Raw genomic sequence first — 17,001 nt, 5'->3', positions numbered from 1 at the left:
CCAGTGCGGAGCAGTTTATACCAGGGCCACTCAGCCCTGGGCTCTGGGTCACAGCAGAGGGGCTGTCTAGGGCATGAGAGTGCTGAAAGTATGGAGCCATGTGGCTAGGTGGCAGGCAAGAGTCTGGCACCTGGCTGCCTGGGCTGACCAGGCACAATTTATGCCTGTGGTCAGCGTCTATGGGTGTGTTTAATCTCAGTAAATTACCCCACCATAAGATAGTACTGTCCCCTAACTGCAACATTAATTAGTTTACTGTGGGCTAATACTCTTGCGCATATAAATGGCAATACTTTACTCCACAGCTAATTAATCTAGTCTGCAGTTAAGCGCTTATGTAGACATGGCCACTGTGACCTAAACATCAAGTTGAGTTTAACTAAAATTGTTTCAGTACAATTAAGATGGCAAAATTTAAGTTCAATAAAGATGAATTATCTTACAGATATAGAAATTTTATTCTGTGCATATAAGACCTTAAAGTTTCAAAATGTTCTTATTTTGCAGGAATATTTGTTGTAAACTTAGTGGAAGAATTAGTTTCTTGCAAAGTTAGCTGATACATTTTTGGATGTGGAGTGCCTATTACTTTTCTGAGGAAAGGAAAGAACAAGGATTCCACTTTTGCAGTTAAGTATAAACATCAGTATCATAAGTAAAACTTTTCCATGCATTCCCATTTTTGAACTATAGAGGAAGATGTGGAGGAGCCTGAAGATGCTGAGAAACATCCAGAGCCAAAACATAAACCTGAGAAGCTGGAAAAGAAAATCTCCGAAACCTTCTTCTATAACTATGAAGATTTGTGCTCACGACCATTTGTGACTTCAGACTCTGGGATACCCAGTAACCTTCTTGTTCTCATGTATCCTTCCTATCCAGCTTTGTGTGGACCAAGAACTAGGGTTTTCATATATGAAGTAGTCAGGCCTTTTCTTAGAATAGTACAATATAATCAGAAGTCAAAGGTCCATCCAAGCTTGACAGTTTACTGAGCTAGTGGGGTTAACGCAGGGTAGTTTCTGTAGCCAGTGGCATGCATAAGGGAATGACGTGACCTGTGTAATATCCAGCCACCTTTGAGTCCCATGGTCAGCTGAGGAGTGGCATTCAGGATGAGTCTCAAGCTGATACCTTTGAAGCAGTAGTGAAAGACCTTGACTTCTCTGTTACCACATACCCTATTTCCAAGACGTCTCCCATGAAAATGTGTGGTCATACACATTGATATAGAACTAGTGAGCTTGAGGTCTGAATTGTGCCATTCAAGTTTAAATTCACCTCGAAATATAAGTCTTGAGTGTTGATTTTGTAGGCACTTAATACTGGGCAGACAGTTTGCTGCCATGAGTAATTATTATTATGGATTATTACGTGTCCCGCCCTAATATGGCCGTGCAGGGAAATATGGAGAGTAGGAAACATCCTTGCCTGTCCACATTGCAGACCTGCAAAGAGTTACACTTCTTTGTAATTCTTTGCAGAGGCAGAGGCAGTGAGACATTGCATTGGTTCTGTGTCTTGCCTACAGTTCACTTCCTAATAATTTGATCAACTTCTTATACTCCCTTTGGAAAAAGAGCATTGGGGCATTAGGATACCAGTTACTTGGGAAGCCATAGAGGATCTGGATAGGCCACCAAAAGCAGATTGTGCAATGGAGTTAGAAGGATGGAAAACCAACCTTTTGAAGGTTTCACTTAGGTTTTCCTCATTTATAAAATCTTGGTTTACCGTAACTCTATACTGAACACAGTCTTAAAATAAATCTTGACCATCCAAATCAGTATTCCCATTCATGTTTGTTCTGGTACTTTTATTGTTATTGCCTGGAAGAAATTAAAGTAGAAATCTGGGATTAATTATTTTCTTTATTAACTTGTTGTCAGACACTCTTTTGGTTATGACTGCACCAGACAGGCAAACTTGCAGGTGTTGGATAGTCAGACACTGCTCTACATAGCTGGCAATCAACTTGTACTCCTAGACATGAAAGCTAAATATCAGAGTTACCTCCGGAGCAGCAGTGGTGGAGGGATTGGTGTGATCACGGTATGGCTTTTTATTTCCTACAGAAGAGATTCTTTTCTAGAGGTTATTCATAATAGTGAAAACAGTTTAGGTGTCTTAAGGCTGGGCTTTCCAACTTTGGTGTGGCCAGGGCCTGCATGCAACACTAGCATGCAGCCCCCATGCTGCAGATAGCATGGGGTGTACCCTAGGGGAGTGGGCTCCTGGGATCCACCCCTATGTGCAAGCAGTGCTGGTGGTACACAGCCCCACAATATCTGCCTCACACTATATGGGCAGTGCCAGAGGTGTGTGGCTCTGTGACAGGACCAGCTCCAAGGGTAGCTGTAATTCCCCCTAGTGGCCAAATTACCTGTCTCTCTCAGGTCTTCAGGGTAACTTCCTCACTGTCCGACTTGATACATCTTGTAGAAATGATATTTTACGTTGGGAGGCTGTTTCCCAAAGTCCCTGAGTGTGTGCCCCCTGGGCCCACGTGGCCTAGCTGATTGGGCCCTGTTGGCCTCCAGCCATTCCCATAGTCATTCCCATGCCTAGCATGTACCACTCCATTATTTTTTGTGGGACTTGCCAGCCCTGTCTGCACTCTCTTCCTGTTGGGCACTAATCATTTTGTCTGAGCCTTGGCCTTCTTCTGATCTTGACTCCTTTTCTCTTGCTGAGACCCTTAGCCCTGGTCCACTGTCTAGGGCTGTGGCTCCCTGGCCCCACTGCATCCCTTCCCTGTACAGGACTTAACACAGAGTACACCCTTAGCACCCTGCTGCATGGCCTCCAAACTTCCCCCATGGCCAGAACCTGGTCTTCCAATTATAAGCCAAGACACCAGCAAACTGCTTCTGTTGACTTGACATATGTCAGTTCAATGCTCGGGATCTCAATATTGCACTGTTAGGCAGGAAGGTGTGACACAAAATTATACACATGCACACAAATTACGCATACAACACTATGGGTCCACACACACACGCACATACACACAAACACGCACTTCAGTGGTGGCTGTGTGTTAACACTAGGGGGTACCTGGGGTCACTTGGTGCCTGGTGTTATTTGGGGTCACTTGGTGCCCTGGGGTTACTTGGGGGTGAAGGAAAATCCAAGAAACAGAGGAGGTGAAGAAGCGGAGCCAGGGGATCAAGCCAGGGCAGCAGAGAGAGAGCCGAGCTGGTCAAAGAAGCTGGGAGGAGCTGCAGAGAGGTGAAATGAGGGGCAGTGGAGGAAAAAGCCAAGAGCTGGGAGGTAAAAGTTGGAGGAGGAGGAGGCTGGGAGGTAAGGAGCCGGGAGACACAGAAACCGGACCGGGCTGCAGGGGCCAGAGAGAGAAGCTAGGAGGTGGTGAGGGTTAAAAGATCAGAGAGCGGGGATGCCTAGAAGCGGAGGAGCTGGGAGGCAGAGGGCAGAACCAGGGCTGAAGCCGGGAGGCAGGTCGGGGTTGCAGAGAGCTGGGAGGCAGAGGGCAGAACCAGGGCTGAAGCCGGGAGGCAGGTCGGGGTTGCAGAGAGCTGGGAGGCAGAGGGCAGAACTGGGGGGAGCTGGGAGATGGTGGGGGTTAAAAGATCAGATAGCTGGGGAGAGAGAGAGAGATGGGAGAAAGGTCAGGGGGCAGACAGCAGAGATTGGAGCAGGGCTAGGAGATCAGTAAGACAAAACCTAACTCGGGGTTCCAGAATAACAGTTTTATTAAACAGGCAACACACTATACAGCCCTTGAAGTTATTGGTTCACACACACACACACACACACACACACACACACACACACAAACTCTCCCATACACTCACACAATGGTAGCAAGAGAGGAAAGGCTTAATGGAGGGATTGAGGTCAAGGTGTGCAGAGACAGAGCTCAGGTCCCTTGCTTGGGGGAAGAAGGCAGGTAATAGCTACCTATCCCAGGCTGAGAGTTGATCCTTGATGGCCAGTTGGGGTCTTCTCCAGCAAGGTGTTGTCCAGAGGGGGTCGCCGGTAGGGTCTCTGGGTAGATAGGTGGTGTGGCGTAGTGTTGGTCCAGATGGAGAGGGCATCTCATTGAGGTCACACTCTACCACCCTTTTTATAGGGAAGGGCTACCTGTGATTCCAATGGGCAGGACATGCTCAGGCAAGGGCAAGTCCTGTTCAGATGTCATACAGTTCCAGGTGTCCTCATTGTCTGGTGGGATACAATGATAGGGTTGCTGGTTTCTACTCTGTTCTTTGTTTCCATGTTACTGGTTTCTTGGAGGGTCTTTAGCTTTCAAATATTGAGTTTTGTCTCTGGTCCTGGGAGTAGGTCTGTGGTTTCAGGGAGAGTCAATGCAAGGCGGTGGTCCGGTTGCTAAGTTGATGGTCCGGTCATTAAGTTGATGGTCCAGTCATTTGGCAGGAGCTATTTTTAGGCCTGCTACCGTTATGTCTCAAGCACCGTCATTCACTCTCATTCATCCAGGAACCAATTTATATAGGAGAGATAGATAGGAGTCACAGCTGCAACACAATTACAATAGGGTATGCCAGGGCAGGGGACACAAAGATGGAAACTTAACATTACAAGATGGAGGCTTGATATTACTTTGGTTAACTTACAGGAACAGGCCTAAATCATACAATATCAATATAAAACAATAAAAATCAATACAAACATAATAGGAATACAATATAAACCAGTAAAAATCAATACAAAAATAACAGAACACTATTTACAATATAAAAAGGGGCTTGTCACAATAATGGAATACAGAAACTTATCTATGGCTTCTTATAACTACTTATAAGGGATAGAGAGGGCAGAGGGAAAGTCAGAAATGGTTGGGGAAGGGGAGGGAATGTATTTTTAAGTAAAAAAAAAAAGTAAAACTGGGGGTTTTGCTACACTTCCAGCTAAAATCAGATATCACTCTGGGTCACTGACCCCCAACTTTTCATCCTTCTCTCATAGCTGTCTCTTTCCAGCCCTTACGGGCCTGCAGGTACATCTACTGCATCCTTTCTCCCTTGGAGCACCTCTCCCTGTGGAGGTCAGGGCCAGACTGCCTGCTCCCATTCAGGAGCTGAGCTTCTATCCCTCTGGGCACCATTCTTCTGGTCCCATGGCTCCTTCACCATACACAAGTGTTTCCCCTTAGCCTAAATAAGCCTCCTGCTCCTGCTGTCCTGCTGTCCTGCTGTTGCCCGGCAGCTCAGTCTTTTCCTCTGAAAGTGACAAGGGCAGAGGCTCCTGTTACAAGCCCCCTACCCCTTGTCAGGTGTTTCCCAGCCAGGGCACCAAATGTGATAGAACCAGCCTCAAGGGTGGCCATAATGACCCCTGCTGGCCGATCTACCTATCTCCCTCTACCTGCAGGTGGGACAGTGAGGAAGTTACCCTGAAGAGCTGAGGAAGACAGGTTGCTTGGTCACTAGAGGGTGGAACAGCCACTCTCAGGGCAGGGTGCACGTGCAGTGCATGGCCTCCCACCCTCCAGTGTGGGGCTCCACAGGCAGTGTGCAATCCTTTACCCTCGTGCTGCACGGGCAGTGCTAGTGACATGTCCTCCTGGGCCCTCCTATACTGTGCAGTATGCTACTCCCACATGGTCTGCATGCAGCCCATAGACTGCCAGTTGGACTGCCCTGTCTATCACCTTGTCTACTCTGACTGTGTGATGAGTCCAAGACCACTCTCAAGGAATGTGCCCTGCTCGTTCAGAGCAGGATAGCTGGTGTAGAGTGTCCCTGAGACTGCATCCTGCTTCCGTTCTCAGATTCTCTGGCCTGGATGCACCACTTGGCACATACTCAAGGTTGCTCTAAATTAGTTATACTGCATAATTTCTTGGGTTTTGGCCTGCAATGAACAGGAGTGAGCAGGTGGGCTTTGCTTCTCCCTGGCTTATCACATAGGCATGGCTTATCACACAGGCATGGCTTGAGTTCCTCGATGGGAGATTTCCATAACTTCTGCTTTACTATGGCATGCACAAAATAGTAAATAGCAGTACTGATTAAAGGGTTGGCAAGAAAGTGTAGTCATCTCAAATATCTCAGCCAATCAATGTACACTACCTAACTTGGGCAGAAAGGTAGCAGATTCACGTCTAGGCTTCAGGCTATGTTACCAACGTGCTCACAAGATTTGATGAGCCATCTGGAATTCACTTTTTGTGGTTTTAATGTTTTAATTATTAAAGTGCCCTGGGTAAAACCAACTCTTTTTGTTCAATATTTCCTCTCTGCTAATTATACCTTATGCTAGTTCAATGTTTCATCTATCCAAAAATTTGGAATTTCAAGTACATAGGTAAATGAAGAGAAATGTAGCCCACAAAAGCTTGTGATATACATACATAAAACATACATGTGTGTGTGTGTGTGTGTGTGTGTGTGTTATCTTTTGGAGTTCCACAGCTAGTTAAATGGCCCTGTGTGCTATATTGGGCATGTAGGGCCTGGTGGAAAAAGGGCAGAGCGCAATCCTTTTGCACTGAGGCAGGCAGGGGTGGTATGGTCTGATCCTGGCATGCTAGGCCAGGTGGAAAATGGTGTGGGACTGATCAGGGTGCATGGGAACCAATCCAGAATGTGCAGGACCAGGGCAGGCTATGCAGGGCCTGATCCTGGTGAGATGGCGTTGGGCCCAGTCCTGATGCCTGGGTCCTGATCTGACCTGTGGACCAGCCCTGTGCTATTCATCCAGGCCACAAAACCAAAAGGTTGAGCACCACTGTTCTGTAAGGTGGAAACTACCCTGCCTTCTAGCTTGATTTGAGCTTTTGTGGGTCAGATCCTGAAACAGTTATTTTGGCTTTAGTAGCCTTTTACCCATGACTAGTAGGCCTATGTGAATAGGGAAGTATTTGATTCGGATTCAGATTTGGCTGATTTACAGGACAGTGATTTGATTCAATGATTTGAATCACTGTCCCCATTCAATTTGGCCAAATCAGAATCGGAGACAGCCAGGGAGAGGCAGGCACAGCTGGGCAGCTGCAGGTTCTCCTGTGACTTCTCCAGCTGTGCCTGCATCTCCCCAGTTGGGGGAACTGCAGAAGAAGCTCCCATGGCTGCCCTGCATTCCCTGCCCGGCCCAGCCTCCCGGCACTTAAAAAAAATAAAAAAAAATAAAAAGCCCTGTACTCACTGGATGCAGCAGTGGCAATTGGGGCATCTGAGGGCTCATGGCAGAGCCCTTCTGTGCAGCGCGTGGCAGCAGGGAGTGCCTCCCCAGCTTGGCACACGCGTGGCAGCTGTCGCATCATGCGGGTGCAGCAGAGCTTGGCAGGGCGCCACACCCTATCTGGGAGCTGGGGTGTATCTCCCTGTCAGCTGGAGCCCGGCACTGCTCAGCCCCAGCAGCCCCAGCTCCCAGACAGTGTGGTGCCCTGCCAAGCCACGCTGCACCGCACCATGGGGTAGCTGCCGTGCAGGTGCCAGGCGGGGGGGGGGATCCCCGCTGCCCCCCCACTGCCCCATGCTGTGTTGGGAGGGTGGGGGGAGGGCTTTGCCACAAGCGCCCAGAGCCCCCAATCCGCGGGTCCGGCATCCAGTGAGTGTGGGTGGGGCTTTTTTTTTTTTTTTTTAAACTGCCGGGAGACTGGGGTCAGTTGGGGGATGGGGCCGGGCATGGCAGCCATGGGGGCTTCTCCCATGCCTCCCTCCACCTGGGGCGAGGCAGGCACAGCTGGAGGAGCTGCGGGAGAACCTGCAGCTGCCTCGGCCGTACCTGTCTCTCCCTGCCCAATCCGAATCTCTGAATCTCTCCGAATCGATTCGGAGCCTTCAGATTCGATTCGGACCTTTTAATGGGTCTCCTGGTTTGATCCTGATTTGGAGATTTGGCCATCGAATAGGGCCAAATCTCCTCCAAATCGAATCGGCGACCGAAACTTTGCACAGCCCTAATGACTAGATCCACTGATTATTGATAGTATTCCACATGAGTAAGGCTTTCAGAATCTGGCCCTGTGCTTCTCTGTTACATTGTAAATAATTCTTAGAGAATCACCTCAGCTCTTTACATCTTATCCATATTTCCTTTCTTCAAAAGCAGAAAAAGACACTATTGTCTCAACAGTGGTTCAGGAGGAGATGGGCAGGTGGGCCAGGAGCAAGAATAATTTATGTCATGATTCTGCAATATGTATGAAATATAACTCAATATTGAGTTGAATACTGCCCAAGAGATCAGGAAAATATCTAAGAGGGTCTTTGCTTTTTCTAGGTACACCCTAGTAAACAGTATTTTGCAGTAGGAGAAAAAGGAAGGAAACCAAACATCATCATCTATGAATATCCTTCATTAAGGCCCTATAGAATATTGCGAGGTATGTTAACTAGGACTGCTTCTCCAATATTATGTGGTCAGGGCAGTGTGTATAGACTCCAGCAAGTGGAGTAATGTCACATTTTTAGGTTTAAAAAATATTTTTAGGTACTTGAAATGAGGGTAAAGTCAGTTGTCCATGATTGTCTTTGCATTTTGGGGTAGATGAACATTTTCAAACAGCAGCAATAGCCAATTAGTGACTATTAACTGCTGAAACAGTAATAATAATGACAGCAAGAGTGGAGATCTCATTGAGCTGCCTGTCCTACCATTCTCTTTTTCTTTCTTTTTGTGGGGTCTGTCCTTCCAGGTGGGACAGAGGAAGCCTACACATTTGCTGATTTCAACCATTCTGGCACCTTACTAGCCAGTGTTGGTAGCAGCCCTGACTACATGTTGACAGTTTGGGACTGGAAACAGGAAAAGATTGTGTTGAGGTCCAAAGCTTTTTCACAGGATGTTTATAAGGTCACATTCTCTCTTGAAAATGAAGAGCAACTAACTACTTCTGGAACAGGACACATCAAGTAGGTTTGCTTAATGTGCTGAATATGAAGTGCCAAGAAAGTCATGAATCCTACAAGATGACTGATTAGTAATGATAACAATAATTGCTAACAGGTGAAGACCCATGGAGAATGCTGTTCCATTTAGAAATAATAATGGCAATGATTAAAAGCTGTTAAGACCATACAGACAGTCAGGTTGCTAAAATAGCTTACCTTTTGGTGCCTTTGCTTTTTCCAAAAGAGGTGATAGAAGAATTTTTACTGCTGACCATCCAAAGTGCATTTGGAGTGGGCCAGCCTGTCAAATAAAAATGGAGTATAAACTTCAACTTTTTTTGAGACAGGGAACAAGACCCTATCCTTGTTCTGTGTCTGAACACTGCCCAACACAATAAGGCCCTATAGCCTGACTGGGATGCTACTGCAGTACAAATTACTTATAAAATGACAGCAGTGATTATTTTGAAGTCCTTTTGAATTTATAGAAGAATCAGATTTATATCCCTAGATCTCATTTTGCTTCCAAGTTGGATCTAAAGCAAGAAAAGAGCTTGTTTTCTATATCCAGATCAGATATGTCCAAAACCTTTGAAGGGTTTATTGATTGATTTCATATAAGATTTCCTCCACTTTGAGTTAAAGCATTTTGGGAACACTTTGAAAAAGAGCCATCAGATCTATACTTGAGCCTTAGCATAATTCAGTGTCGAACCCTGAACCCCAACCATAGTTAGCATAAATGTGGATTAACTATGACCTAACTACAACTATTTCTAATTGTAATAAGAGAGGTCAGTTTGTCTATAATTCATTCTTCCTAAGATACTTTTGTATCTGGTGAACATTTCTGAATGTTTAAAAGTAGCTATGGACCTATAGGACCAACCTGTATGCTCATGTAAATTTATGCAACCCTACCACTGTCCTTGGAGTTATGCAGAAAGTGTTTAACTGTGTATATATTAAGGATATAAACATATGAGCATCTTACATTGAAGCTCAACTAGAGAATAGTAGGCTTTTCCAGGTAAAAGTGGAAAATACAGCAAGACTGGATATATAAATTGGTTTATGATCTATTTTAAGTACTAATTTGGTTACCCCATCCTTCCCCGCCCAAGGCTTTTCACATAGGTTATTTCTGGGAGTTGGAGGGGAGCAGTCTGTGGGAGCTAAGTACTTCTGTAAGAGTGAATGTGGATATAATAAAGTTTTCTCTCATTTAAAAAAAGCAAATGCAAAACCTCATATTTAAAAATAAGTAAGCTAACAAACTGTTCACCTATTGGAGATATCTATTGGACATATCCCCATATGGTTACCTTCGAGACTGAGAGATACTAAAGATTTTGTTAAAAAAAAAACACCCTGTAACCCAGAGGGTTCTGTTTCCTATGCTCAGGTTCTGGAAGATGGCCCACACCTTCACTGGCCTTAAGCTACAAGGGGCATTGGGCAGATTTGGTAAGACAGCAGTGACTGACATCGTAGGGTATGTGGAACTACCTGATGGGAAGGTGAGTCAGTAAGAGGTGAACTTGTGTACTACTGCTCCCTTGCAGGGGCTGCTCCAGAGTCCACTGAAACCAATAGGAGTCTTACCACTGACTCCAAAGTGATGTGTGTCCTGACAGTCTAATTCAGTCTCACATTCAGCCCCCATAAACCAGTGTAGATCTTAAATTAAAATAAGATGGCTTACTTTGTAACCATTTAAAAATATCAATTATTATCATGATTCCTGGACAAAAGAGACTTGTTAGCTAAGGCTGCTGTGCTGAATGTTGTAAACATTAGAACAAAAAAAAAATACTAAGGCTGTTAGACAAAAAGAAACCCCAAACCCTTAACCATCCCAATGGTCCTATAAGAGTTAAATCCCCTCACCATTTATGCATTTCCTAACAAATGCTTATGTCTCAACAAGTGTAGCAGCTCCTGTTTTTCCAAAAAGAACCTCTGCTATTAGTCTGCCATGAATGTATGTACATGGATAGCTTATAAGATTTCTGAATTTCTCTTCCCTTGCATTGAAGGTGATCTCTGGGTCAGAGTGGGGCAACTTACTCCTTTGGGAAGGGGGCCTCATCAAAGTAGAGCTCTGTCGAACTGGACGTAGACCTTGTCACAGTGGCCCGGTTAATCAGCTGGTTCTGGATGAGGGTGAACTGGTCACAGCTGGAGGAGATGGATATGTCAGGGTGAGCCTTTTTGTAGTAGTCTGGATACAAATTGGTATATAGGGGTTTATGTATGTCATTTTCAAGCCGTATTAGTGTGTTAGCTAAGATTTTAAAGGACAGTGGTGTTTGAATGCAATTTTCTGATAATTTTGACACTTATTTAGATCAGTTAGATTTGTGTAACTAACCAGCACTTATGCAACTTTTTATCTCAGAGGGATTTATTTCAATCAATTAATAAATCGCTGTCTATTTTAAAATAATGGAACACTCTCAATTTAAAATATAATCCACTAGAAATGAGCTAAAAATCATTTCAGGTTCTATGCCTGCCTCTCCTTCCACCTGCTAGTATTTGGGAGTTTTACACATTTTCCTTTTCTTTTAGGAAAGCATTCTCCTTTATTGTTGAAAGACCCCCCAAAATGGGAAGTTGAATGAGTATTCAGTGAAAGAATGAGTATACACAAAGCTCAGTTTAATACTGAAACAACGAGGAATAAAACAATGTTATTTCTCATATAATCTTTCAGTTGTAGAACATCTAAGTGTCGTTTATATCAGTGCATTTCAGACAAGACTTTTTTCCCCCCTTAAAAAGCTTTGATATTATCCCATTTAGTAAATTTTAGCCAGGTGAAAAGGTGGTGGACTAACATCTCTTGAAACTGAAATCTGCTTGTTACATCTGGAGCAGGCAGTGGCAGTGCAAGCTTTTCCAATCTTTCTTTTACATTGCTTCCATCAATACACTATCTGGAGGAAGCAGATACTTTGTTTCCCATCATTTTCAGGTGATGAATAGTGCCAGTTCATAGATTCATAGATGTCAGGGTCAGAAGGGACCTCAGTAGGTCATCGAGTCCAACCCCCTACCCTGGGCAGGAAAGAGCGCTGGGGTCAGATGACCCCAGCCAGGTATCAGATGACCTCAGCCAGGTGGTTGTCCAGTCTCCTCTTGAAGGCCCCCAAGGTAGGGGAGAGCATCACCTCTCTTGGAAGCCCATTCCAGATTCTGGCAACCCTTACTGTGAAGAAGTTCTTTCTAATGTCCAACCTAAATCTGCTGTCCGTCAATTTGTGGCCATTGTTCCCAGTTACTCCAGGGGATGCCCTAGTAAATAGAGCATCTCCTATTCCCTGCTGCCCTCCCCCATGAATTTATAGGCAGCCACAAGACAACCTCTCATCCTTCTCTTGCGAAGGCTGAAGAGATCTCAGTCCCTCAGCCTTTCCTCATAGGGCCTTGCCTGCAGGCCTCTGACCATACGTGTGGCCCTCCTCTGGACCCTCTCAAGATTCTTCGCGTCCCTCTTGAAGTGCTCCCTCAAAATAGTACTCCAACTGCGGCCTGACCAGTGCTGCATAGAGAGGAAGCATCACCTCCCTGGAACTGTTTGTCATCTATAGTAGGCCCCCACTACCAAGTCCCCCCGACCCCCTCGTATCCTAACCCACACTACCTTGGTTTGGCCCTCCTCTGATCTCATCTTGATTATAGGAGATGTATATTGTGTCTTAACATAGAGCGCAACCCCTGCACCTCTTTTTTCCCCAACCTGTCTCATCCGTACAATCTGTAACTCTCAATGCCTACTGCCCAATCATGAGTAGGGTCCCACCAGGTTTCAGTTAGTCCAGCCAGGTCAAAGTTGTTGCTTGCAAGCAGAAGTGCAAGTTCCTCCTGCTTGTTCCCCATGCTCATAGCATTAGTGTAGAGACATTTAAGCCCCCCGACAGGTGCCCTTGGTACCCCGCTCTCCTGATGTCTATCAGGCCCCTTAGTGCTTACCTTAGTGCTTATCTGGGCTGATCCAATGCATTGCTCATGGCTCACTCATCCTAGGTTTTCCTTATCCTCTGCTTCCCCGTCCCCCAATGAACCTAGTTTAAAGCCCTTCGGAGATCAGCCAACCTGTAGGAGGACAGATTCTTACTTTTAGAAGAGAGATGAAGACCATCTCGTCCCAGGATACCTCTTTCATGGAAGTGTGGATCGTGGTTGTAGAAGCCAAAACCCGCATGATGGCACCAGCTCTGGAGCTGAAGTTGTGATTGGCAGGTTGGCAATTTGGGGGCTATGATAATTATCCTTTTGAAAGTCGAATGAGGTCATTTTTCATAGGCTACCAATGTTTGCTGCTTTTCGTCACAGATCCAGATTGCATTCAGACTAGCCATGTGGAGGGAAATGGTTCTATATTATACGTATGGAGCTGCCACTGTTTTATTGTTTGCTATATGTCCATTGTATCTGTTAACGTGAGTTATGTTGACATCTGGACTGATGAAAGCTCTGCTAGTATTTTTCCTTTTAATTTCATGAAGGTATGGGACTTTGAAACGATAGACACAGCCGATTCTGTAGATGACACCGGACTACTAGAGATGGAGCATATGAATGAACTTCTAGTTGGCAAGAATGTCAACCTGAGCTTCATGATGAAAATCCATGACCATGGACAACCTGTTTGGTATGCCCAGGTAACACATAATTTGCATTTGTGTCTGCTCAACAGAGCAATATATAACAAGAAAAGTGATGATGCAGTATGAGAGGAAATCTACTGTGAAGTAATCTGTTGTTTTTCTGTAGAATTACTATTGTTTCCTCCTAGAGTAGTAAAACATTGGGGCCTATTTTCTGACTTTGAGAACCAAAAGGGGAAAGTGGAAGTAGAACACTCAAGCTCTATTACCCTGAGCACCTCATCTAAGTGACACAATTGGATTCTCTGAAATCCAAATTCTCTTTCTCACAGACCATTCAAAAGTTTTACTGACATTTGTAAAGAGTGTTTGTAAGGAACTGGTTGAAATTTTATACTCAGTTTGAAAAGACATACAAGTTTTAAATGTTTCTGTTTCTTTAGGATTCCAATGGAGCGATCTGGAAGCTCGATCTGACTTTTTCAAATGTTGTAAGTTTTATTTTCCTCTTCTGCCCCCTGATTTATATACTTCCCTCCTAATAGCCTTCTATAATTACAATAGATGGCTCCACAGTCCTACTTTGAACAGTTGGGGATTTAGAATTGTGACCAGATCTTGTTATAACTTATTTTAACTGCTTCATCAATTACAGTTATTGACCAGGATTTTAAATATTGATGGAGAGGGTCATTTGACCAGAAAAATTAAAATAAAGATACTTAAGGCTTGCCCCAAAGCAGGTGAAAACTGCAGGAAGACTCCTGTTGATTTCAGTAGTCTTTGAATAATGAAAACTGAAGAATTAAACTGCAAAGCTATTATGGCAAAAAGTGATGTATAATGTATATTATGAAGACAGAAGTATATAGAGAAACCTATCTCTCTCTTTGGACTGGGAAAAGACTTTTAGTGGCCTACCTGGTTGTTGGTTTAAAGTCATTTTCTCAACTCCTGGAAGAGTAGTTTTCGATTATGAAATTTCTTCCCCCGACATGGTGCTTCTTACTCTAATATGATTCCATTTTATTTTTATGTAGATACTGCCAACATTTTAAGTACGGGTGCTTAATATGTCTGTAGAAATTTGCTCATGCCACCATTGTGAAACTGTATTCATAGGCATCCATTGAATGCACAGACCCCACGTATTATATGTGCACAATATGTGTCTGTAGAGACTGTAGAGTTCCTCTGAGGCGTCCATGTTTGAACGCAAGGCTTATAATGCCTCACACAGCAGGACCTCTTTCCTTGTTTTATTCTGTAGACCCATGATCCAGAGTGCCTATTTACTTTTCATTCTGGGAAAATAGAAGCAATGGATGTGTCTCCTGTCACATACCTCATGGCCACAACTGCTCTTGACCGTAAGTACAGCTTTTTTCTCTCTTTTCCTCACTGCAACTATTACGTTTTAAGGGCAGGGCTGTAGCTCTGACCCATACTTGAGAATGACACTGTTTGAACTGGTGTGGATTTGGGGTGGACATGTCCCTTTACTTTGTAAAATTTAGTCATTTATTCCTGGGACAGTATCCTGAAAGATAGGATAGATCATTAATGAAATAAAGTGCCATGTGTATCAGATTTTGAGAACTGGGCTTTGATAAAAGAAATTCTCAAAGGGAAGCTTTACAAGCTTTTTTCATTAGGAGACAATGACTGAAAAGATTTCATATTCAAGGCTCTGTGAGACAATAATGATTATACCAGCTTTTGTAATGCCCTATTAATACCTGTGCCTTTCCTAGCAGTTGCCTGTTATCAGCAAAGAGCTTGTACCTAGCTTTGGACACTTATGCCTCTTTTTTAAAACTTAAAATATATATATTTTAAATGTGTCTGTGCAAGCCTTCATACTTAGCATTAGCACTGGTTAGTGTGAGAGAAGAAATATTGGCCAGGATATTAGCATCACTTATTATGCTTTTCAGAAAGTGCTTTATGGCCTTTGACTTGTCCTTATCAGTTACTAAGAATGCATTTCTGTGCCTGAATGCTAAATTTCTACCAGCTGAGTCTAACTGGCATGTCATCAATGCTAATTGGCATAGAAGTCTTTGCATGTGAATAGATGTCTCTATTAACTTATTAATTCCAGCTAGAATGAGGCTCGCTATTAAACAGATTAAAATGAGGAAGAATCCAGATAAGCATTTTCCTTAAAGCCATATTCATCTCTGTTCACATCATATTTTCCTAGACTGACAGCATAGGACTTTCCCTTAGAACACATCTGGGTACAGACGGATTAAACAATTATACCAGTATGGAATGACCTGGTATAAACTGTTACAATGCAGGTTCATCTACATGTGCAATAAATGTGAAGCAATCAACTCTGGAACAGTAAACTACTCCTGGGCTCATCATCTACATATCCCCTGGGACATTAGCAATTTGACCTGGGGCAGAGCAGCCCCACCCTGCCAGCGAGCATGGGGAGGGGGCGGTCAGCCTTGAGCTCTGGGTAATGCCATTGGGCAACAGATGGGCTGGCTAGGGCATGAGGGTGCTGCAAATGCAGAGCCACGTGTCTAGGTGGCAAGCAGGAGTCTGGCGCTTGGCTGGCTGGGCTGACCAAGTGCAATTTATGCCTGTAGTCAGCGCAGAGGTAGATTAAACTTTACTGGGGCCCTGGGCAAACACAGGGCTCAAGTGCCTATATACTAATGCTAGGAGCATGGGGAACAAGCAGGATGAACTAGCGCTCCTGCTTGCACTAAACACCTATGACTTAGTGGGGCTAACAGAAACCTGGTGGGATTCATCCCATGACTGGGCAGTACATATTGAGGGCTATAGATTGTACAGAAAGGACAGAGTGGGGAAAAAAGGGGGAGGGGTTGCGCTCTATGTCAATGAGCAATATACATCAACCCTCATCAAGACGGAATCCAAGGATGAGGAAGTAGAAGGATTGTGGGTTAGGCTACATGGGGGGCAAGGAGAAAGGGATTTGGTGGTAGGGGTCTGCTACAGACCCCGACATCAAGGGGAAGAAATAGATTCGGGGCTCCTGAGGCAACTCTCGGAGACCATAAAAGCTAAAGAGGCGGTAGTCATGGGGAACCTAAACTACCCGGACATCTGCTGGGAGTCACAGACAGCAAAGTCCCACCATTCACGCAGGTTTCTAACCTGTGTACAGGACCTCCGCCTGACACAGGAGGTACACGGTCCCACTAGGGGGAATGCCATACTGGATCTGGTACTGGCAACGGGGGATGACATGGTAGGGGACCTACAGATCGGTAGCCATCGGGGGGACAGTGATCACCTAATAATAGAATTCACCATAAGACATCGAGTGGGTAAGGTAACTAGTAGGGTGAAAGTGCTAGACTTTAGGAAAGCTGATCTCAATGAACTCAGGCGATTAGTCAAGGACGCACTGCAGAGTAGGAGTTTTGAAATGATGGGACCCCAAGAAGGGTGGCTGTGCCTTAAGGAAATGAGCCTTTGGGCACAAAGCAAGATGATCCCCGAGCGAGGCAAAAGGGGGAAAGGGGCCAGGAGGCTTCCCTGGCTGACCACAGAAATCCAGGGCAGTCTAAGGG

At 44.8% G+C, this 17,001-nt stretch overlaps 1 protein-coding gene across 3 annotated transcripts in view; it reads left to right on the top strand.

Moving 5' to 3' along the window:
• The window catches only part of CFAP44 (cilia and flagella associated protein 44), a 64,348-nt gene that overhangs the window by 8,510 nt on the left and 38,837 nt on the right, over positions 1 to 17,001 (top strand). For all 3 annotated transcript variants that reach the window (XM_025199611.1, XM_025199612.1, XM_025199610.1), the window contains exons 4-12: positions 694 to 865; positions 1,890 to 2,052; positions 8,212 to 8,314; positions 8,627 to 8,843; positions 10,228 to 10,342; positions 10,862 to 11,026; positions 13,337 to 13,492; positions 13,882 to 13,929; positions 14,709 to 14,808. In XM_025199611.1, coding sequence (XP_025055396.1) covers positions 694 to 865; positions 1,890 to 2,052; positions 8,212 to 8,314; positions 8,627 to 8,843; positions 10,228 to 10,342; positions 10,862 to 11,026; positions 13,337 to 13,492; positions 13,882 to 13,929; positions 14,709 to 14,808 — 1,239 coding nt within the window. The remainder of the gene's footprint in view (positions 1 to 693; positions 866 to 1,889; positions 2,053 to 8,211; positions 8,315 to 8,626; positions 8,844 to 10,227; positions 10,343 to 10,861; positions 11,027 to 13,336; positions 13,493 to 13,881; positions 13,930 to 14,708; positions 14,809 to 17,001) is intronic.

Source organism: Alligator sinensis, unplaced genomic scaffold (genome assembly GCF_000455745.1).
Source record: "Alligator sinensis unplaced genomic scaffold, ASM45574v1 scaffold343_1, whole genome shotgun sequence".
NCBI classification, from domain to species: domain Eukaryota; kingdom Metazoa; phylum Chordata; order Crocodylia; family Alligatoridae; genus Alligator; species Alligator sinensis.
This window is presented reverse-complemented; position numbering and strand designations above follow the sequence as displayed.